The 23,309-nt window shown below is 43.5% G+C and overlaps 1 protein-coding gene across 3 annotated transcripts in view; it reads right to left on the bottom strand.

Annotated features, from left to right (window-relative positions):
* Positions 1-23,309, bottom strand: part of PIGG (phosphatidylinositol glycan anchor biosynthesis class G) — a 504,708-nt gene that overhangs the window by 104,540 nt on the left and 376,859 nt on the right. For all 3 annotated transcript variants that reach the window (XM_029601816.1, XM_029601823.1, XM_029601831.1), the window contains exon 12: positions 13,933-14,096. In XM_029601816.1, coding sequence (XP_029457676.1) covers positions 13,933-14,096 — 164 coding nt within the window. The remainder of the gene's footprint in view (positions 1-13,932; positions 14,097-23,309) is intronic.

Raw genomic sequence — 23,309 nt, 5'->3', positions numbered from 1 at the left:
CTAAAGTTCTTATTCACATTTTAAGCAAGTCCAGGCTATCCTGATGTGATTGCTCTGTGTTCATCCAGAATATGCTAAACTTTAATCATTATAAGTAGTGAGTGGTGGGGGAGACAAGATGGCCGCGCATACACGCTGAGAGAACGCTGCTCTGAACTTTCTGAAAAATGTCCTTGAAATATGCCACCGAAAAGAAAGGGGAAAGTTCGGGTCTACCCCTCCGAACCATCCCCGATCTCCGGTCAGCGTCTAATAACATCATATGCACCAGTGTTGGTAACTAATTTGGAGGAGAATGCCCCCGCTTCGGCGTTGGAGGAAGGAGCCCCCTCGCCGCTGGGGAAAGTGACACTGACCCCTCCTGATCCCTGGTGCCCAATAATGATGTCATCCACCGGCTCCCCCGTGTTTGCCAGAGAGCAGCCAGCCGAAGGGGCAGCTGTGGTGTCGGCAGGAGTGGAACCCGGAGGAGAGCTTCTCAGCCTACCTGAATCCCCCGAAGGCACTGCAGTGAGTGGAGTTGGAGGTTCTGAGGCGGTGGTTCTAACATCGAATCCTGAGCAAGGAGAGGGAGAGAGAAGGGGAAGGCTGATGACGGTGGAGAAAAGTACGGCTGAGAATGGGGGTGAGTTAACCCACTTTCTAATACCAGCAAAGCCAGCAATTGTGACCCTTGACTCATTATGGGACTTAGTGGCTGGTTTGAGCAAGGCTCTGTTTGAAACTAATGCAAAAGTTGGAACTCTCAACACTAAGGTGGAAAAAATTGAAGAAAAAATGGCAAAAAGTGAATCTAGGATAGATTCAGTGGAAGCTATATTGGAAAAAAATACTAACATTACAACTAAGTTAATTAAAGATGTTACTTCAGCTTCCCGTAGAATTGAGAACCTTGAGAATTACTCCAAACATCTCAACCTCAGATTTACAAATTTTCCTAGGATTGTGGGGCAAACAATGGATGTGACTCTTAAGAAATATTTTCTTGAGAACTTGAAGCTTAATGAACAGGGTTTATCCTGTATAATTAAGCAAATTTTTCTTATGTCACCACAGGCGGTTAGACCACGTTCTGAAAATCAGGCTGAGATTATGGAGAATTTGACCAGATACCCAGAAGATTATTCAACAGAACTGTGTGATAGAGCTACTCTTCTCGTTACCTTTGCAACTGTACACGATTGTTGAGATTACTTAACTGATAATCTCCTTTTCCTTAGTGTAGACAGATGGACTCAGAACAAGTGGGCATAGTGTGCTCGTGCTAGCAGTTGGAGACGGATCTGACGTCAGCACGGGTACATATACCCCCACAGGAAGTGAAGCCACTCAGTAATCTTCCTTGCAAAAGCTGTTATGGATATATGTGTACTGACCGATCAATTAATTAGTGAAACAGGATTCCCCTGACCGATTGATAGTTGCTGGAGACCGCCAGCGTTCCCAACCGGAAGACGTCGACACCTGGTAGAGTGGACGCACTCATGTAAGAAGTGATAAGGCTTACCTTGAATCGGTGAAACCCCTGTATACCAACAGCCGGGCGGGATGCTGAGTCCATCTGTCTACACTAAGGAAAAGGAGATTATCAGGTAAGTAATCTCAACATTTCCTAGCGTGTAGCCAGATGGACTCAGAACAAGTGGGATGTACAAAAGCTACTCCCGAACTGGGTGGGAGGCTGCCTGAGGACCGCGCAGGACTGCCCTTGCAAATGCTGTGTCCTCCCTGGCCTGGACATCCAGACGGTAAAATCTGGAAAAGGTATGGAGGGAGGACCACGTCGCCGCCTTACATATCTCTGCAGGCGACAGCATCCTAGATTCTGCCCAAGAGGCCGCCTGCGCTCTGGTAGAATGAGCCTTGACCTGCAGAGGCGGTGACTTCCCGGCCTCTACATAGGCCGCTCTGATAACTTCTTTGATCCAGCGGGCGATGGTAGGCCGTGAGGCCGCTTCTCCTTGTTTCTTCCCGCTGTGAAGGACGAACAGATGGTCAGTCTTTCGTACTGCTTCTGTCATTTCCAGGTATCTGGGCAGCAATCTGCCGATGTCGAGATGGCGTAGCAAACGCCCTTCTTCTGATTTCTTCAAACCCGCCGTGGTTGGCAAGGATATGGTTTGGTTGAGGTGAAATTGTGAGACTACTTTAGGTAGAAAAGAGGGAACCGTGCGAAGATGGATAGCCTCAGGAGTGATTCTGAGAAAGGGATCACGGCAGGACAGCGCTTGTAGCTCCGAGATGCGGAGTGCTGAACACACAGCCAGTAAGAACACCATCTTCAAAGTTAGCGAACGGAGAGACAGGCCCCGAAGGGGTCTGAAGGTGGATCCCGCGAGGAAATCCAAAACAAGGTTGAGGTTCCACAGGGGCACTGGCCACTTCAGTGGCGGACGAATGTGCTTGACTCCTTTCAGGAAGCGAGAAACATCTGGGTGCATGGCAATGGTCTTGCCATCCCTCCTGGGACCGTAGCAAGACAGCGCAGCCACCTGAACCTTGATGGAGCTTAGCGAGAGACCCTTCTGAAGCCCATCCTGCAGGAAATCCAGAACAATAGGGATAGTAGTCGCATGTGGATTGGTGCCATGAGTGTCGCACCAGGCTTCAAATACTCTCCAGATCCTTATGTAGGTGAGGGATGTGGAAAACTTGCGCGCTCGGAGGAGTGTATGTATCACTGGCTCCGAGTAACCTCTTTTCTTCAGTCTAGCCATCTCAATGGCCAGACCGTAAGAGAGAATTGAGCTGGATCCTCGTGGAGGATGGGACCTTGACGCAGCAGGTCCCTGAGCGGAGACAGGGGAAGAGGCTCCCCTGTCAGTAGTCTTCTCATGTCCGCGTACCAGGGTCTTCTTGGCCAGTCTGGTGCCACTAGAAGAACTAGGCCCCTGTGCCTCTGAATCTTGTGTATAAGGGCGCCCAGCAGGGGCCATGGAGGAAAGGCGTATAGCAGGGTCCCTGGAGGACATGGCTGAACCAGGGCGTCGATCCCGTGAGAGAACGGATCTCGCTTGCGGCTGAAGTATCTGGGTACTTGAGCATTGGACCTGTCCGCTAGTAGGTCCATGTCCGGAGTCCCCCACTGATCCACGATCATCTGGAAGGCTGTGGGGGACAGCTGCCATTCTCCCGGATTTAGGCTTTCCCGGCTGAGGAAGTCTGCCGCGGTGTTGTCCCTTCCGGCAATGTGGACGGCGGAGATGTCCTGGAGATTCGCCTCTGCCCAAGCCATCAGTGGGGCTATCTCTAGGGACACCTGTAGGCTTCTGGTTCAGCCCTGTCGGTTGATGTATGCCACCGTGGAGGCGTTGTCGGACATCACTCTGACTGCTCTGTTCCGCAGTCTGGGAGCAAATTGCAGGCAGGCTAACCGGACTGCCCGTGCCTCTAGACGGTTGATGTTCCACCCCGACTCTTCTCTGCTCCACCGCCCCTGGGCGGTGAGCTCTTCGCAGTGTGCTCCCCATCCGCTCAGGCTGGCATCTGTGGTGAGCAGAGTCCATGTGGGGGAGGACATCTTCGACCCCTTGCTCATGTGGTCGGACTGCAACCACCACCGTAGCTGGGTCCGCACTCTGGCTGGTAGAGGTAGATGCACGGAGTAATTCCGGAAGCATGGTCTCCATCGAGAGAGAAGGGAGCGTTGTAGTGGTCTCATATGGGCCCGCGCCCAGGGTACCACTTCCAGGGTGGATGCCATGAGACCGAGAACCTGCAGATAATCCCAAGCTATGGGCCGGCTGGCTCCCATCAAGAACCGTAGACGCGTCTGGAGTTTTAATCTTCTCTTGGTGGTGAGACTGACTTTGTCTGCCTGGGTGTCGAACTGGACTCCCAGGTATTCCAGTGATTGGGAAGGCTGTAGGCAACTCTTGCTCAGGTTGACTACCCATCCCAGGCTTTCCAGAAGGGCAATCACTCTGTTGGTTGCCCGATGGCTCTCCTCTCTGGATTTCACCCTGATCAGCCAATCGTCTAGGTAGGGATGGACAAGGATTCCTTCCCGTCTGAGCGCCGCTGCTACCACTACAATCACCTTGGTGAAGGTCCGCTGCGCCGTGGCTAACCCAAAGGGCAAAGCCCGGAATTGGAAGTGTCGTCCCAGAACCTTGAAGCGTAGGTAACGCTGATGATCCTGATGGATCGGGATATGCAGGTAGGCTTCTGACAAGTCTAAGGCCATGAGGAACTCCCCTGGCTGTACTGCGGTCTTGACTGAGCGCAGAGTTTCCATGCGAAACCTCGGGACCCTTAAGTATCGGTTGACTGACTTGAGGTCTAATACGGGCCGGAAAGTGCCCTCTTTCTTGGGCACCATGAAATAAATGGAATAGTGCCCAGAATCCATTTCCCATGCAGGTACTGGGATTATTGCTTTCAAGGACAGGAGCCTCGCCAGGGTAACTTCTAATGCCGCCTTCTTGTGGATTGGACACGGAGACTCCACAAACCTGTCCGGAGGGGTGTGATGGAAGTCCAGATAATAGCCCTCTCGGATGATGGCGAGGACCCACTGGTCCGACATAATCTCGACCCATCTGGGGTAGAAGAGGGTTAACCTGCCCCCTATGGCTCCGTCCCCCGGATGGATCGGCTGATTCTCATTGTGAGGCGCGGCCGGGACCTGAACCCGAGCCGGCTCCCCTCTTGCGCTGCTTGGTCCGAAAGGACTGGTTCCTGGCCTGAGGACGAGGTGCCTGGTAGCGACTCCTATAGGGAGTGAAGCGTTGGGAGCTTCTACCTCTGGAGGGCCTCGGAAAGATGCGCTGGTTCCTCTTGGACCTGTCTTCCGGCTGTCAAGGTACTGGAGAGGCGCCCCATGTGCTGGCCAGTTTATCTAGGTCGCTGCCGAACAAAAGAGAACCCTTGAACGGCATTCTAGTGAGACGTGTCTTAGAAGGAGCATCGGCTGACCAATTCCGAATCCAGAGCTGCCTCCTGGCTGCTACTGAGGATGAGACTCTCTTGGCTGTTGTACGGACTAGGTCGGAGGCGGCATCCGTAAGGAACGAGAGAGCTGACTCCATGTCCGCTGCCGGAGCATTGTTCCAGACCTGTGACAAACAGGAATGCGTCACCACTGTGCAGCAGGTTGCGATTCGCAAAGACAGAGCTGCCACCTCAAAGGTTTGTTTCAGGATGGCGTCCAGGCGTCGGTCATGAGCCTCCTTGAGGGCCCCCCCCCTCCTCCACTGGAACGGTAGTGCGCCTGACCACAGCGTTAACCAAGGCGTCCACCTTAGGGCACGCCAGCATATCCTTGATTGCCGGGTCCAGGGATACATGCCGGACAGGGCCCGATCCCCTTTGAACGAGGCCTCCGGCGCATTCCACTCCAAATCTATCAACTGTTGCGCCGCTTGCAGGAAGGGGAAATGGCGGGCTGTGGGACGAAGACCCTCCAGCAGGGGGTTCTGCGTAGATGCCTCCATGGTGCTGGGGCCTGGAATAGCCAACTCCTTCAGGCACTGAGAGACCAGGTCGGAGAGATCTTCCTTGAGAAAGAACCGCCTCATAGTTCGATATGGCTCTATCCCCGAGGGAACTTCCCCCTCCTCGGGGGTTTCGGACTCGTCCTCCGAGATATCAGGGTCCGCATGAGCCGGACTGCCCGGAGGCTGGTGCTCACGATAAGGGCGAGAAGGTCCGGGGGCAGGGTCAGCCGGAGCAGCAGCGGGTACAGGACGGGAAGCCGACTGCATCTGTACAAAGGCGTGGATCCCCTTAAATAAGTCCACCCAGGAAATGGAAGCGGTCTCCAGCCGTCGGGGTACCAGGTGCCCTGGGATTCCTGGCTGTTCGAGACGGCCCGCTAGATCCAGGGTGGCCCCTGGGGAACTGTTGGTAAACCTCGGTTGAGACTGGTCCTGGCCCGAGGCTCCCACTGCCTCCTCACATTGGGCACAAAGGGAGTCTGGCTCCTCGCTCTGCGTGGCTCTAAGCTGGCACGCTGAGCACAGGCCAAGAGCTTTCACGCCGGAATCAGGAGGTGCCGCCTCTAGAGATGCCGGGGCGTTTTAAGTGTTCCATGGCGCCGGCGCTTATGCTGTCAGCAATATGCACTCAAGAATAATATGAGCCCAAGAACAATATGCGCTCAATAGTATGTGTTCAGCAGTATGCGCTCAATACTCAACAGTATGCGCTCAATAATATGCGTTCAGCAATATACGCTAAATAATAAACAGTATGCACTCAATAATATGCATACAGCAATATGCGCTCAATAATATGCGATCAGCAATATGCGCTCAATAATAAACAATATGCGCTCAATAATATGCGTTCAGCAATATACGCTACATAATAAACAGTATGCGCTCAATAATATGCATTCAGCAATATGCGCTAAATAATAAACAGTATGCGCTCAATAACATACGCTTAGCAATATATATGCTGCGTTGTGCGCCTATCCACAGGCGCGCCTATCCGTGAGCGCCTATCTGTGGGCGCTCAATACCTGAACAAGGCAGACAAAATGGCGACCTCCACGGGGTGCCACATGCAGGCAACGCCGCCGATCCTCGTACCTCGGAGACCAAAAGTAAGAGATGTAGGCCTTACCTGATCCTCGGCACTTCCCGGCTGTAACCCGGGCGGTCTCCGGCTGCGGGGGGAGAGGGGAAATACCTTCACCGCCGCGCTCGAGGAAGTGCACCCGCTGCCTCTAAGCCGCCAAACTCGTCTCGCTTGGGGCTAAGTCCACGCCGGGACCGAGGTGCCTCTCAAACAGGCCCGAGCCCTTCTCGCTCGGGGGCTAGATCCCTGCCGCGATTCGGCCACCGGACCGAGGCCTAAAACCTCCGAGGGACCACGGAAATCACCTCGGGAAACTCGACTGGGGGAGGGACCCGAGGGTATCACCGCAGGAGTGCGGGGCTCGTCGTCTGAGAAATTTTGAAAGTAGAAAGTAGTATTGGAAAACACGCTCAGCGAGCGTGCAGGCTCTCCAAACTGCTTTGGAGATGGAAATTACTGAGTGGCTTCACTTCCTGTGGGGGTATATGTACCCGTGCTGACGTCATATCCGTCTCCAAGTGCTAGCACGAGCACACTATACCCACTTGTTCTGAGTCCATCTGGCTACACGCTAGGAAAATGGGAATTGTGATGAAAAATTTCTTTAAAAATATTTCAACTCCATTTTATGGAGCAATGGTGAGAAATTTCCCGGACCTTGCTCATGTTACACAGCAAAGGAGAAGGGAATTTTTGATCTACAGGTCACAAGTTAAAAGTTTGGGATATTCCTATGTTTTGAGATATCCAAGTAGATGCATTATAAAACGAAAAGATGAATGTTTTGTTTTCTATTATCCAGAGCAACTCAAATCTTTTGTAAATGCTAGGGTGATTTCTGTAATTTCTCCTAGCGAGCACTAAGTGGGATCTAGAATAATTTGTGTTACCAATAATGCTAAGCCGTTTCTTAATGTAACATGAAAATGTTGGATTTCCTGAGTATATTCCTAAAATTCGTCTCCTCAGTATTTCTTTGTAGAGGATTCTGGCCAAATGTATCTGATTTCCTGATATATATGTCTGTATAATTTTATGTACTAATTGATATGGCTGTATCCTATTTTCTTTAGTAAGGTTTATCTTACTTTGTTTGAAAATCACAATAAAGATTAAATTTAAAAAAAAATCATTATAAGTGATTACAAGATTGGAAGAGATTGGTCTTATAAATAAGACTCTTGGATGGATCACTTCATTTCTAAAGCAAAGATCCTTTCAAGTTAAAATAGGTAATACCCTCTCTGACAAAACTGAACTCCAAACTGGGGTCCCACAGGGTTCTGCCTTATTGGCAACGCTGTTTAATATTTATTTACTGCCACTTTGTCATCTCTTGGCAGGCTTAGGCCTGAATTTTTATATTTATGCTGATGACATTCAGCTTCTGATCCCTGTATCAGATACAATTGAACAAACTTTCAAATTAATAACCATTTATCTTGCTGCCATTAATCAACTACTATGTCACATGAAATTAGCTTTAAACATGGAAAAAACTGAAATCATTCTCCTTGATAGAAAACCAAAAAATAATATGCTTAATACCACTAATACTCTTGCTTTACCAAATAATATTAAACTAGTGCTCTCTGATTCAGTTAAAGATCTAGGGATAACCATTGATTGTCAATTGAATTTCAAAAAACATATCTCTATAAAACTAAGGGAAGGTTATTATAAATTATTGGTCCTGAGAAAATTGAAGCCGCTATTGGATGTTAATGATTTTCGATTAGTGTTGCAAGCCTTAATTTTCTCATGACTGGACTATTGTAACTCTCTTCTTCTGGGTCTTCCACAAACCACCTTGCGCCCTTTACAGGTGCTCCAAAACTCTGCGGCGAGAGTGCTAACAAATTGTTAAAAACGGGATCATATTACTCCTGTACAGATTAATTTACATTGGTTACCGATTTCACAGAGAATACATTATAAGGCATGCTGCATTTTACATAAAGCTATATATGGTCAAAAAACAGATTGGCTGAATTTTTTAATTCGGCTTCACACGCCACAAAGATCATTAAGATCAGCTAATAAAGGACTATTGCAAATCCCATCAGTAAATTCAGCCCACCTCAGTACGAGATAGGTCCATCTCTATTGCTGGTCCCTGTATTTGGAACACAATGCCCGCTGAATTACGTCTGGAATCAGAGTTTAAAGCTTTTAAGAAAGAATTGAAGACATGGCTCTTCGAACAGGCCTACGCAGACCATTTAGAGGAAAGAAGTAGCTAGAATGAAAAAGCGATTATTATGTTTTTCTTTTACCCGTCCTTTTATTAATAATTTTATTTTATATTGAATATGTTACTGCATTTTAACTTCCATAATTATTATTGTTTTTTATGATTCTATGATGTGAACCGTTGTGATGTTTCTTGCGAATGATGGTATACAAAATTTTTAAATATTTATTTTATTTATTTAAAGGATTTATATACCGGAAGTTCCTGTATAATATACATATCACCCCGGTTTACAAGGAACAGTAACTATCGCTTCATTTAGCGGTTTACATTGAACATAATTAATCCAAGTTACAGAATAGTATATAATATTGCTAAACAGTTAGGGGCGGATTTTCAGAGCCCTGCTCGCCGGGAAGCCTATTTTACATAGGCCTCCCGGCGCGCGCAGAGCCCCGGGACTCACGTAAGTCCCGGGGTTCTCCGAGGGGGGCGTTTCGGGGGTGTGTCGGCAGCGTTTTGGGGGCGGGTACGGGGGCGTGGCTACGGCCCGGGGCGGTCCGGGGGCGTGGCCGCGCCCTCCGTACCGCCCCCAGGTCGCGGCCCGGCGCGCAGGAGGCCCGCTGGCGCGCGGGGATTTACGCCTCCCTCCGGGAGGCGTAAATCCCCCGACAAAGGTAAGGGGGGGGTTTAGATAGGGCCGGGCGGGTGGGTTAGGTAGGGGAAGGGAGGGGAAGGTGAGGGGAGGGCAAAGGAAAGTTCCCTCCGAGGCCGCTCCGATTTCGGAGCGGCTTTGGAGGGAACGGGGGTAGGCTGCGCGGCTCGGCACGCGCCGGCTATACAAAATCCATAGCCTTGCGCGCGCCGATCCAGGTTTTTAGCAGATACGCGCGGCTCCGCGCGTATCTACTAAAATCCAGCGTACTTTTGTTTGCGCCTGGAGCGCAAACAAAAGTAGGCTATTCGCGCGCCTTTTAAAATCCGCCCCTTAATAAATAACATGCGAGTTAATAAGTAAATAACATGGTTATATGTTTGTCAACATGATTATATGTTTAAGTACAGTTCAGTATTGATCTCTTCAGGAAGATAAATGCTGAGAAAAAAACGGATAATATGAAAATGCCTTTCTTCCTGCTCTTAGCTCTAAGGGAATGCTTGTTTGAACAACCAAGTCTTTTTAAACGTAGTGTGGCATGGTTCAAGGCGAAGGTCTGGAGGTAGCGAGTTCCAGAGTGAAGGGCCCGCTGTGGATAGAGCGCGTTTCCTCAGAGAGGATTTCGCCGGTTGGGTGATTAGTCTGTTCTGATATGCGCTTCTAGTCGGTTTCACGGATGTGTGTAGCTGAATTTGAAACGTTAAATTGAGTGGAGCTATGTTATATAAGGCCTTATGTATCATCATTAAGGACTTGAATTGGATCCTGTATTTAATCGGAAGCCAGTGGAGATGATGAAGGATTGGGGTGATATGGTCTCTTTTTTTGGCATTTGAGAGAATTCTTGCCGAGGCATTCAGAACCATCTGAAGTGGTTTTGTGGTGCATGCTGGTAGGCCTAGAAGGAGCGAGTTACAGTAGTCCAATTTTGGGAGTATGATGGCTTGTAGCACCATGCGGAAGTCTCTGTATAGAAGGAGTGGTTTTAGTTTCTTTAAGGTTTGTAGTTTAAAGAAACATTCTTTTGTTGTGTTACTAACAAATTTGTTGAGGCTGAATCCATTGTCTATGATGACTCCCAGGTCTTTTACTTGTTGTGAAGAGGTATCCGGACTTTGGCTAGCGTTAGGATGTGTTGGTGGGACATAGTTTTCCGGTGCTATAATGAGGATTTCGGTTTTGTTTGTGTTTAAGACCAGGTTGAGGCTGGTGAGTAGGTTGTTGATGGCTGAGAGACATTTATTCCAGTGTGACATGGCTTTGTGTAGTGAGTCTTCTATAGGGATGAGGATTTGTATGTCATCCGCATATAGGAAGTGTATTAGCTTGAGGTTGGTGAGTAATTGACGGAGCGGGAGAAGATAAATATTGAAGAGAGTCAGAGAGAGGGATGATCCTTGCGGTACTCCCCTCTTGGATTCGATGGCGTGAGACTCTTTGTTATTTATCTTGACCTTGTATGATCTGTTCTCCAAAAATGATTTGAACCAGTTGAATGCTGCTCCTGTAATGCCAATGTCCGTTAGGCGTTGGAGGAGGCACGGGTGGTTTACGGTATCAAACGCTGATGAGAGATCCAGGAGAGCGAGGAGGCAAGGTTGGCCTTTTTCTAGATTAAAGATAATAGTGTCTGATAATGAGGCTAATAGCGATTCGGTATTCCTAGTCTTATGAAAACCAAATTGGTTTGAGGTGAGGATGTTGTTTTCTTCAAGAAATTCTGTAAGTTGTTTGTTAACAACTTTCTCCATAGTTTTGGCTATCATAGGGAGGTTTGCTATGGGTCTGAAGTTAGCTGGGTCTGAGGTGGGAAGGTTTTTTGAGGAGCGGTTTGAGCATGGCTAACTTGAGTTGGTTAGGGACTTGGCCTTGGGAGAGAGAGCAGTTGATGATGTCTGCAACAGGTTTGGCTATGGTGTTGGTGATCAGACTCAGGGTGTTTGAAGGAATATGGTCTGATGGGTGAGAGGATGGTTTTATCTTCTTGAGGATATTCTCTATTTCTAATGTGGATGTGGGCTCAAACTTGTCGAGCACTGTTGGGGTTGTGTTAGGTTGTAAAGTGGTTGAGTGCGATGGTTGTTGGGCGGTTGAAGGCGCTGATTGTTGGACGGTTGAGTGCGATATATAAATATATAAATAAATAAATGTTTCTTCTATTGGGTGAGTTTTGCAATTCACTGAATTGCCCACCGAGACCCCGACTTCAGTGGGAGGGGCCGGAGAGTGCCTTCAAAATCGGCACTGAGCGGCGCGCCACCAACACCGCCAAAACCGCGCATGCCTAACCCCAGCTTAGCCCGTGTTAGTCTGGTTATAGTTCAGGATTCTTTAAATGTTGTAAAATTGTGTTTATCCTAAATAATTACTAGTTTTGTTCCATCAGGAGGGAAACTAAATACTAGAAGTGTGAAAGAGTGCTATCTTAGGAAACAGACTTTGTATATTTATTATTTTTCTTGAAATACTATGCCTCATAAACGGAGCTAAGGTGAGGGTTTTCCCAGCAAAGACTTATTCCTCAGTTTCAACAATAAACCAGGGCTTGGCTAATCCCATAGGGGAAATTGTGGGAGGAACACAAGTGTCCCCAGGGGAAATATCTCTAAGTCCACCCCAACCTCACCAGTTGGTTTTAACTTCCCCTCCAACTTCCTCGCTTGTTGCTGGTGTAGAGGGAGGTATTCCTACCCTATCATCCCAGCCTGCTGGGAACAGTGAGGAAATGTTGGAGAAAGCTAGGATGCATGCTTTGTATTGCCACTGAAAATAAGGCCCTCAATCCATAACTGGCATTTAAGTTTAAATCTGGGGGAAGGAAATATTATCCTAGCTGAGATTGAAGAAAAGTCGACTGTAACATTGGAATTCCTTGCGGATCTAATGAAGAGATTAGCATACAACATTCAGGAGCAATCAAAGTTATTACAGCAAGTTTCCAGGAAGCTTGATTCTGTTACCCAGGATCACCAACTAATTCTTTCTGAGCAATGCGAACATAAGAACATAAGAAAATGCCATACTGGGTCAGACCAAGGGTCCATCAAGCCCAGCATCCTGTTTCCAACAGTGGCCAATCCAGGCCATAAGAACCTGGCAAGTACCCAAAAACTAAGTCTAATCCATATTACCATTGCTAATGGCAGTGGCTATTATCTAAGTGAAAGATACCGCACACAGCTGGCAATATACAGATTCTTTCCCTGGAAGGGGAGGTAAAAGGGTTAAAAGATTTAACCATTGTTATTACCCGTGAAAATCTGCCACTTCTAGGAGAATAAAATTCTTAGAGAATACAATAAAACATTTGAATATCAGAGTACTAAATTTCCCAAAATTAAAAGAGAATTTATTGACCACTTTTAAAAAAATATCTGGAGAAAAATTTAAAAATTTCATCAGATAAAACTCCCGTAATAAAGAAATTAATACAGTTACCTTATAAGCAAAATCTTCCAAAGAATATTGTACCTAAGGAATGCATAGATTTTCAAAATCTAACTCAATATCTAGAAGAAACACAAGTTGAGATTGTGGAACATATCACTCTTTTGGTAACCTTTCAGACCCAACAGGAAATGAACTCTGTTATGCAGGCATACTTCAAAAACATGAGTATTGTATTTCTGGGAGGCATGGTCAGGATTTATCCTGACCTAGCCAGAAACACACAGATTAGACGAAGGGCTTTTCTTTTATTAAAGCCTAACGTCATTGCTCTTGGAGCAACTATGATTGTTAAATACCCATGTAAATGTATATTAAAACTACAGGGAAATGTTTATATCTTTTTTTTATGTTGGCCAATTACAAGATTTCCTGAATGCTAGGATGCAGATCTCTATTAAAGATGGAAGTACAGACAATTAGAAAATATGTTGAAACCTTTCATGACTATTCATGGTAGTAAATTTTGATAAGAAAGTTTCTTTATAAGTCCTCATTTTCTACATATGTTTGTTCTCCTGTAAAATTACCTCTACGATGATTAGTTTTGGACAAAAAATAGAAAATTGCATTTTTAATTTATAATTGATATATATCTTTATATTTGATATACATGTTGGATATGAGAATGTATGTCCAAAACTCATTATTTCATTTGCAAAGTTTATTTCTTTGTAATTTTTGTTGAAAAAAGTAATAAAGATAAATTAAAAAAAAAAAATTTCAAGAGAGGCTAGGACATGTTCATGCGGTAGCATGGATCCATGTTGGCACTGTTGGATGACATCACCCATGAGTAATGGCTAATTCACACCTGCTTATTGACTGAGAAACTAAAGTTATGTAGCACAAATCAAAAAATCCTGGGTTGTGAAAGTTGAAGGATCCTACTTGAAGGATTTCTGATCTAGAAGTAGGTAATAGCTGTATCTATGAGAGTTTGGGGTGCAAATTCAGGGGTAATGATTATGACAAGGTCAAGGAGGAAGTGGAAACACTTGCATACACTAAACAAAGAGAATAGAAAAGTTCTCCGATTAATGCAGAGTTGGCATACAGTAATAGATGTACAGTATGTTTCTTTCAGTTAACAACCTACAATAATTACCTGCTTGTTTCAGAACTCAAGTAGTACATTAAGTGAATGGCCCAAAGCAAAGGCCCAGCATATGTTGCAAATGTTGTAAGGAAGATTGCAGGGATTTCGACATAGCTGTCTAAGCCGACAAAACCTGCAGAAATATCCACAGTAGCAATGTTGTTTGAATTACCCTAGAAGAGTTTAAAAACAAAACAAAAAAAGGTTACTGACTTGAAGATAACTGATCAAAAGCTTTATTATTGCAAACTGTCAAGAGTTCCAATAATAAAAATATAGTTTAATGCATATTATACTCATGATCCATACATTTCTATTATCTTTGAAACTTGGATATTCTGTAAGGTAACATTCTCTATACTCTTTGATATATAGAAACATTTTATTTATTTATTTATTTATTTATTTATTTAATCGTTTTTATATACCGAAGTTTAGCTAGAGGCCTTCACTCCGGTTTACATTTGAAACAACGAAATACATTTGTAGAAACCATGAAAGTCATTACAATAAACTGTTCGAACCGAAAAATACATCTAACGATAAGAATGGTAATACAACATTTAGGATAAAATGATAGAGCGAGCTAAAACAGTAAAACGAGATATAATACTATAACAAAGTAGTTGGTAGCTCACGATTTAGAATAAATAACAGCAGGGGGCAAGTAGTGAATCTGGTTGTGAAAGTGGATGGGAAAGGATGTGCGTTATCAGGTTTCCTAGCGTTATATTGGGAGTATCATTATATGGATTAAATAACTGTAATGGAATGGTTTAGTGATAAGTAAAAAAGTATGAAGTGTCTGTAGGGTTATGGAGTGTTGGTTATGCTGGGTAATTTATCCAAACCCGTCTTTGAAAGTTTGTCTGAAGAGCCAGGTCTTGAGTTCTTTTTTAAAGGTTTTAGTGTTATTTTGTAGTCTTAGTTGCTCTGGAAGTGAGTTCCAGACGTGATGGCCTGCTATTGAGATGGCTCTGTTTCTGACAGTAGTATGTTTGGCAGTTGAAATTGTTAGGATGTTGAGTTTTAACTTGTTAGTTGTTCTCGTATTACGTTGAGAGACGTGTCTCTGGAAGATGTTATTTAGACCTGTGTTTTCCATGTTGTGAATTGCGCTGTGTATAATGGTCAGAGTCTTATATTCGATTCTCCTATCCACGGGTAACCAATGTAGTTCTTTTAGGACTGGGGTGATGTGGTCGGATCTTTTGCGCCCAGTGAGGATTCTGGCTGCTGCATTCTGAAGTAGTTGGAGTGGTCGAATGGTGGATTTTGGTAGGCCTATCAGTAGTGAGTTGCAATAGTCGAAACTTGTGAATATGAAAGATTGAAGAATGGTTCTGAAGTCAGGTTGATATGGTAGAGGTTTAAGGTGTTTGAGGATTAATAACTTATGGAAGCCTTTTTTGATTTTCTGGGAGATGTGTTTTTTGAAGTTAAGTTCTGGGTCTATCCATATTCCGAGGTCTTTCATTTTGTCCTGTAGTTTGATGTGTGAGTTGTTGATTTGTATGGTGTGGTTCATGTTGATCCCGGATTGTTTTTTCTCAAGTAGTATACACTCCGTTTTATCCATGTTTAGGCATAGCTTCATGTGGTTTAGCATATTTCTGATTTTGTCGCGGTAAAGTGGCTGAGGTTTTCATTGCGTTTTTGATTGTGTTAGTTACGGGTATGATTAGTTGGATGTCGTCGGCATACATGTAGTATGTTATGCCGAGACTTGAGAGAAGCGTGCAGAGTGGTATAAGGTATATATTGAACAATGTGGCAGATAGTGCTGATCCTTGCGGTACTCCGGTTTCAAGGGGTATGGCATCAGAGCAGTGGTTGTTAATGTTTACTTTGAAGTATCTATTTTTAAGGAATGATGTGAACCAGTCGAGAGTTTTTCCGGATAGACCGATGTCGGCTAGTCTTGAGATTAGGGTTTTGTGGTCTACTGTGTCAAATGCTGCGGAGAGGTCGAGGAGGATTAGGATGAATTTTTGTCCATTGTCGAAACCTCTTATTATTGTGTTAGATAGATTGAGGAGTAAGGTTTCTGTGCTATGATTTTTTCTGAAGCCGTGTTGGGTGGGGTGAAGGATGTTGTTGCTTTCAAGGTGATCGTTGAGCTGTTTGAGTGCGGCTTTCTCTGTCAGATTTGCGAGGAGAGGTAGGTTTGAAATTGGGCGATAGTTGTTTAGATCGTCTGGGCTGAGGTGGCTTTTTTTTTTAATATGGGTTTAATTGTTGCCACTTTTAGTTTATCAGGGAGTTCACCTTCCTTGAGAGATTTATTATTGCAGCGATAAGTGGAGCGATGATATGAGCTATTTCCTTTAGGGTGCTAATTGGGATTGTGTCAAGTTCATGGCGAGCTGGGTTTAGTTTTCTGAGTTTTTCAGTTTCGGTTATTGATATGGGTTCGAAGGTGGACCAGTGTGAGATGTTATTGATGGTTGGTAGGTCGTCGATGCTTGTGGTTCTGTTGAGGTTTCTTGTAATTTTGTTGATTTTGTATTTGAAGAACAATGCAAGATCTTGGCTAAGGTTTTTGGATTGGGGCGTTGTACTGCTGTTGTTGCTTGCAATCAGATTGCTTACTATGTTGAAGAGTGATTTAGAGTTGTTAGGGGAATTTTTGATTTTTTTACTGTAGAAGACTCGTTTGGTATTGTTAATCATTTTTTTGTATATTGCCAACTGTGTGTGGTATCTTTCAAGTGTTAGTGTGCATTTGTTTTTTCTCCATTCCTTTTCTTTTTTTCTTAGGGTGGATTTGGTGTTTCTTAATTGGGTATTGAACCATGGGTTTGTTTTTTCTCTTTTGTTGTTGATCTGTTTTGTTCTTTCCGGGTTTATGTTGTTGGCAGTTTCCAGTGTGAGTTGGTGCCATGATTGAGTGGCATTGTTTATGTTGGATAGATCCAGAGTGGATAGGTTTTTTCCAAGTTCTTGTAGAAGGATGTCAGGTTGGAAGGGGGGTCGGTAGTTAAAGTAGTATGGTTCTTTTGTTTTGCTGGTGTTAGTACCGTTAGCTTGAGTTTCACAGTGAAGGAGGTAGTGATCAGACCAAGGGACTGGTGTGTAAGATATTTTTGTGTTTGATAGGAATTCATTGGTGAATATCAGATCCAGGAATCAATTTTCAAATCAATTTTCAAACATAGGAATCAATTTTCAAATAATGTTAAGCGCTATTCTTAGTTTCCAAAATTTAAGAGGATTTTAATTTGAATTTAGGTCCCTAACTTTTTGGCTGAAAAATGTCCTAAATTCAGGGACCTAAAACTTAGCAGCCTGAATTTAGGTTAGCAATATATTTGCTTTTATTTAGGTGCTTAATTTAGTGCTGAAAATCAGTGCTAAGCACCTTGCATTTTTAGCTGTCAGACTCTAGACCTCTCTCAAGCTTTGCTAGATCCTTCATGTTTTCTATACCCTTCAGGGTGCCTATCCTGTTGCATAAAGACAAACTTTTCCCAATAACCCTTCTGCAATATTGTTAACAAAAATGTTTAATGGAACTGAACTAAGGACCAATCCCTGTAGCATACCAGTGGTTACCCCTTCCCTGGGCATAAACTTTGTTTACCACTATCATTACCTCCCACTTAGCCATTCTCTAACCCAGTCACTTTAGGACCACACCTAGAGTGCTCAGTGTAACCCCTGTGCCAAGGAGAAACCTTCCCAGCCCCGGGGAGTGTGTGTCTGATAGATGTGGGGTCGGGTAAACTCAGTGTCTGGGAATGGGCTGAAGACAGGATAATCTGTAAGGCCAAACTGGCTGAAGACATTTGTAACTTGTCCAATAAATCCAATATTCACACTTTGCTTGTGCTCCAATAAAATAAATGTTTATTGAAGTTCAGGTCACAGTTCAGACTCTTCTTAAAGATAGTCATAATCTTGGTTAAATCATAAAACTCCCTTATCACCACTTGATTTTTTTCCAGCTGTTTCACTTAGGCACCTAAGCCTCAGTGATTCCATCTTCTCATTTATAATTTGATGCATTTCAGGGGCTGTCTTTCAATCAGCAGTCTCTCTTCCTCACTTCATTTCAGGGCAGTCTCTCTCTCTCTCTCTGTTCCTGCACACTTTATTCCTTTACTTGTGGGACCACTAAGGGTCCCTGATGGTATTGCTGTCCTCTGTTATAGAAGGCACCACTCTGCACTTACTTCAGAAGCAATTCACATCCACATACACCCTACAGGAGCAGCATCAGAGTCCTTTGGGCATATTGTACTGAAATAACCAGCTGCAACCCTCCCCCGAAGTACAGCCAGACCCCCAACACGGTTCATGAGTAAGTCCACACACAAACCTCTTCCCCTTTCAGTACTTAGTACTCACTGTTCCGAGCCAGCTCACAATCCAGTCTCTATACAGAGAAGCAGCTCTTGAGACAGTGCACCTTCTGGTCTGTTGGAGCATAGTGCTAGTCTCGAGCCTTGCACTGAAATAACCAGCTGCAACCCCCTCCCCAGCACAGTCTTGGAATGCAGAATCCAAATTCCAAACTTTGTCTTAGTAAGTAAGAACTTGTAATCCAAATCACTTGCACTTCTGTTCACCTCTGGGTTGCTGGAAACCCAAGGCACTCCTTGATTCTCACCCTTGAAAGTCACACTGGTCTCTCAGGTTCAGTCTCAACACTGTAGGTCCCTTGCAGCTCACCCCACACTATGGATCCTTGGTAGCATTTCTGTATGAAGCACTGCTGTTCTACTTCACCTTGTATATTCTGTGTAGCACTTATGGATGAAGCACTTTTGTCTTTCCTCAAACCCCTGTGGCGTGGACTCTCCAAAGCTTCCTGATGTTCTGACTCCTTCCTCAAATTACTAGTCCTGAGACCTTAGGCACACACTTCTTAACTACAAGTCACACAGCCACTGGCTAACATTCACACTTACCACTCATCAAACAGGCACACTCCTACTAGGCCTGTTCTTGCACTACACTGCAGAATCTTCCCCCATTTTAAGAAATAGGTTAAGCTTTTAACCCCTCTAGAAAAAAATATATAATACACATCCCTTATAGGAAAGGCTATCCACTGCCCTCTTCCTCCCTCAGATAAACTTTAAATAACCTGTGTTAACCAGAATATTCTCATTTTAAAGCATAGGCTGAACTTTTGAACACCATTAATCATTCAAAGTAAATAAATAGCCCCAGTAATATTGAGCCACACCACCCATAGGGTGAATTTTCAAAATGTTGTGTGCATAAAATATAACATATGTGTGCATAAATAGCCTATATTCACTTATTCCATATTTTATAAAAGTAAAAAATACATGCATTTGTTCATTTTCGTGCACAAATAGGTGTATGAAAAAGGAGCAGTTTAGGATGTTCTGGGGTAGGGCTAACAGTTACAAGTGCAAATTGCTTTTTTAAAAGACACATACATGCATACATTTTCCAACATTCTTGTGTCTGATAATTATGTTTATTCAATACTTGATTAATTGCAAATCTTAGGTTTATACAGTAAATCAATGTGATGTACAATAAAATAAAACTAATATCAGTCTAATAGTAAAAAAATTATCTGGATTACGTAATATTAAATGTGTTTATTGTGTAGTACTGACAGGGTGTAAGTTCTAGGTGAGCTGAGGGTAGTTGAGGATGAAGAACCAGGAGGATCTTGATGACCTAGAGAAGCACTGGGTGAATTGGTGAACTAATTGAAAATTGGCTAATTTCCTTGATGCGCATATGTTTTACAATTGATTGACTTATATGTGTACATTGGGACTTCTGCAAGTAAGTCCTAGTCTACTTTCACATGTAAAATGTACATACATATATGTATTAAAATAGGCGGGTAAAGTATGCATGTTCAATCCATTGATGTATGTGGTTTCAATATGTTGCATGTATTTGTGCACATGTTGCATGGTAGAATTATGCGTATTTTATTAAACACACACATATCAAAGTACATATTACAAAATACTATAACAAATATGTCTAAGGCCACATACATGCCTATATGCTGCTGCACGCAATTCTTTTAAAGTTATCCTCCCTGTTTCTAAGTCACCAATGAGGAACTATATTAAAAATCTTGCTGAAAGTCAAGTACAACACATTTAGCTCTGTTCCCTGATCCAACTCTCTGATCATCCCGTCAAAACAACCAATTAGTTTGTCTGATATGACCTACCTCTGGTAAATAAATCCTGCTTCCTTGGATCCAGTAATACACTGGATTCCAGAAATTACACTATCCTTTGTTTTAGCAGCGATTTTATTAGTTTATTCACCATGGAGATCAGACTAACTGGCCTGTAGTTCTCAGACTCCTCTTTACCTCTACCTTTGTGAAAAGGAATGACAACTGCTCATTCCCACTTTTTCCAACCACTTCAGACTCTAAAGAAGTGGTAAAAAATTCAGACAACTGAGCGGCCAGACATTCCATAAGTTCTTTTAATATCCTTGGATGTATCCTATCTGGCCCTATTGCTCTTTCTATTTTTAGATTTCCTTAGCTCTTTGTGAACACAGTCTTCTGAAAATTCATGGTCTATCTCACTTCCATTCCTTTATGTGGAAATTTTCAATGTCCTATTCCAAGCTCCCCCACCATAAACAGAAATATTTGTTAAGCAATTTTGTTTTCTCCTCATCAGTCTCTATATATTCCACTCCATCACTTCACCTTTGAATCTTAATCACTTTTGCCCTTGTTCCTGTCACATATCTAAAAGAAAGTCATCCCCCTCTTTTACTGTTTTAGCTATATTTTCTTCTATTTGTGCCTTCGCTCTCCTGATTACTTTCCTAGCTTCTCTTAACTTTTCCAGTTAGAGTTACCTGTCCTCTTTCTGTAATTCCTTGTAGTTTATCAATACTAACCATTTTTCATTTACCTTTTAAGCCACTTCTTTAGATAACCAGAGTGGCCTCTCTTCCCTCTTACCTTTATTTATTTTCCTAACAAAAAGGATTGCTGCCCATAAAATATCCCCTTAATTTTGCCCACTGTTCTTCCACTTCCCTTGGCTTATCCCATTCCTTAAGGTACTCCCTATCTTAATAAAGGTAGTCTTCTTTGAGGCCAATATTAAAAAAAACTCCAAAATTTATGCTCCTATATTAGGTTCCTAAGGATCTGATTCACTAAGGCTTTTCTCCCATTCTGTGTCTATAGGAAAAATGCTTTGTGAATCAGGCCCTAAGTTAGAAACCTATTTTCTGCAGAACTTAGGGGCTTTAGTTTTCAGCTGACAATTCACATAAATTTAGGTGCTTAAAACTAAGGGCCCAAATTTAGGGCTGCTATTCATTGGCCTAGATTTAGGCTCTTAAGTTAAGTACCTAGTTTTGAAAATCATTTCTAGGCTCTTAACTTTATTTCCCCATTCCACCCCTTATAAAACCATGGTCCTAAATTTAGAAACTCAGCATGAGTATATTTTGGAAAAGGTAAATTTAAGACCTAAGTCCAAAAGTTAGGAGCATAAACCATTTGAAAATTTACCCCTTTAAGTCCAGGACCTCATCTTTGAATGAACCATCTCTGACTGTGTTAAAGAGTTTTAAAAAAAAATCTAAAAACTTACCTCTTTAAAAAAGCTTTTGATAGTACAGTTAATACCTTACATTTATCATCACATCTCGTTATACTGTAGGTTTGCTTTTGTTTATTTTAATTTTAATTTTATGTATTATGTTAACTTTTACGCAACACTGTGAACATGATATTGTAAACCGCCCTGATCAAGCCTGTTTGAAAGTGCGGTATATAAACATTTTAAATAAATAAATAAAATAAATAATACTGAAATACCCCATCCAGTAATCATGGGAACCTAGGTGATCCCCCAACTATATTATATCAGAAACACTCTACCTATTTTCCAGTATTGCCCCCTCATATGTTGCTATTGTCACAAACTGCCAGAACAATTCTTCCTTTCGACAATCCATGATCCGCCTTGAACAAATTATTTGGTAATAAGGCAGACTATAAATCTTAGTAAACAAATAAATTGTCCTGCTTCTAGATGACACCACAGCTGGGATGTCACAATCACATCTGGCAGATTGAAACCACTTAACAATAGCACCTTTCTCCTTTATTAGCAACTATGTGAATGTTTCCAATTAAAGCAAAGCTGCTTACCTGTAACAGAAGTTCTCCAAATACAGCAGGACAAATCAGAGCACATAAATCCCACACAGCCACCACCACCACTAGTATCCTCGGGTCTTTGTAGCACGTTAACCTTCAACTCTATGAGGAGGTGGATGAGACGGAGTGGCTGATTTGTCCTACTGTCTAAGGAGAACACCTATTACAGGCAAACAACTTTGCTTCCTCCATGGACAAGCAGAACAATAATCAGGAATACATATAGGGACTCTCAATTTGAGGGCTGCATGAAAATATTTGTTATGCTTTTATAGTGGTTGTGAAAAAACATGCAAACCATATGAAGAGGTTGGTGGGAGAGTTGAAAGAATCAATTAAACAAACTTTTGAGAAATGCTTGACCATCACTGCTGTCTTGATATGAAGTATTTTCTAGGCAGTGAAGGTGGCAGCTTTGAAAATATCTTCTATAGAAGCAGAGTGAAAATAGGCCAAGGAAGCTGCAGAAGCTCTGACTTGATAAGCTTTCCCTGTACTTTGAAGTTGTCATTTTGATTGAGTAAAAGATAAAATAAGAAATCTAAGTAGAAAGAACTATTTTCGTAATTGAAAATACTTGTTTGACTGGGTTAAAAGAAATGAATAGCAGTGAGAAGTTCCTGTAGGACTTTGCTCTTGTCAAGTAGAAAAATTAAGCCCTTTTGCAATCCAGCCTGTTCGCACTTATTGGAATGTTGACTTGGGGAAAACATTGGCAATATCATGGATTGATTTAAGTGAAACAGAGGCAACTTTTGGTAGAAATTTTAAGATGTGTTTTCAAGGCTACCCTGTTGTGGAAAAATTATAATTCACTTACGGTACTCTCTGGGCTGAAGTTACAGCTATCAAAAACAAAACATTCCAAGAAAGGAGAGGCAGCACGGGCTTGTCCTGTGCTGCCGTAGATAACATGGGGCAAACGCAGGGAGAGAGGGGAGGAGGAGGGGGTGGCGGTAACCCATGGCGATGGCAACAATTTTGAATTGCGTCTCGCCATTGGTTACCTCAGAAACAGTAGCGTTTTGGCGGTTTTTATTTTGCTTGCCTCAGTCAGCAAGAAGCGGCGAGGCAAACAGCAATAGCTTGCTTTTGCTCCGCAGCTTGTGCTGATCCGGGTTGTTTTTTGTCGGCGTTTTTTTGGTGCAAAGGTGTTTTTCAGTGGCAGCATGAAGCACGGCCGTGAACATGGAGCCACTTCCCTACCTGCTGCGGTGGTCGGCCGACCCCCGAC

Source organism: Rhinatrema bivittatum, chromosome 1 (genome assembly GCF_901001135.1).
Source record: "Rhinatrema bivittatum chromosome 1, aRhiBiv1.1, whole genome shotgun sequence".
In the NCBI taxonomy this organism is placed as follows: Eukaryota; Metazoa; Chordata; class Amphibia; order Gymnophiona; family Rhinatrematidae; genus Rhinatrema; species Rhinatrema bivittatum.
Note: the sequence above shows the minus strand (reverse complement) of the source record. Positions and strands in the feature narration are given on the sequence as shown.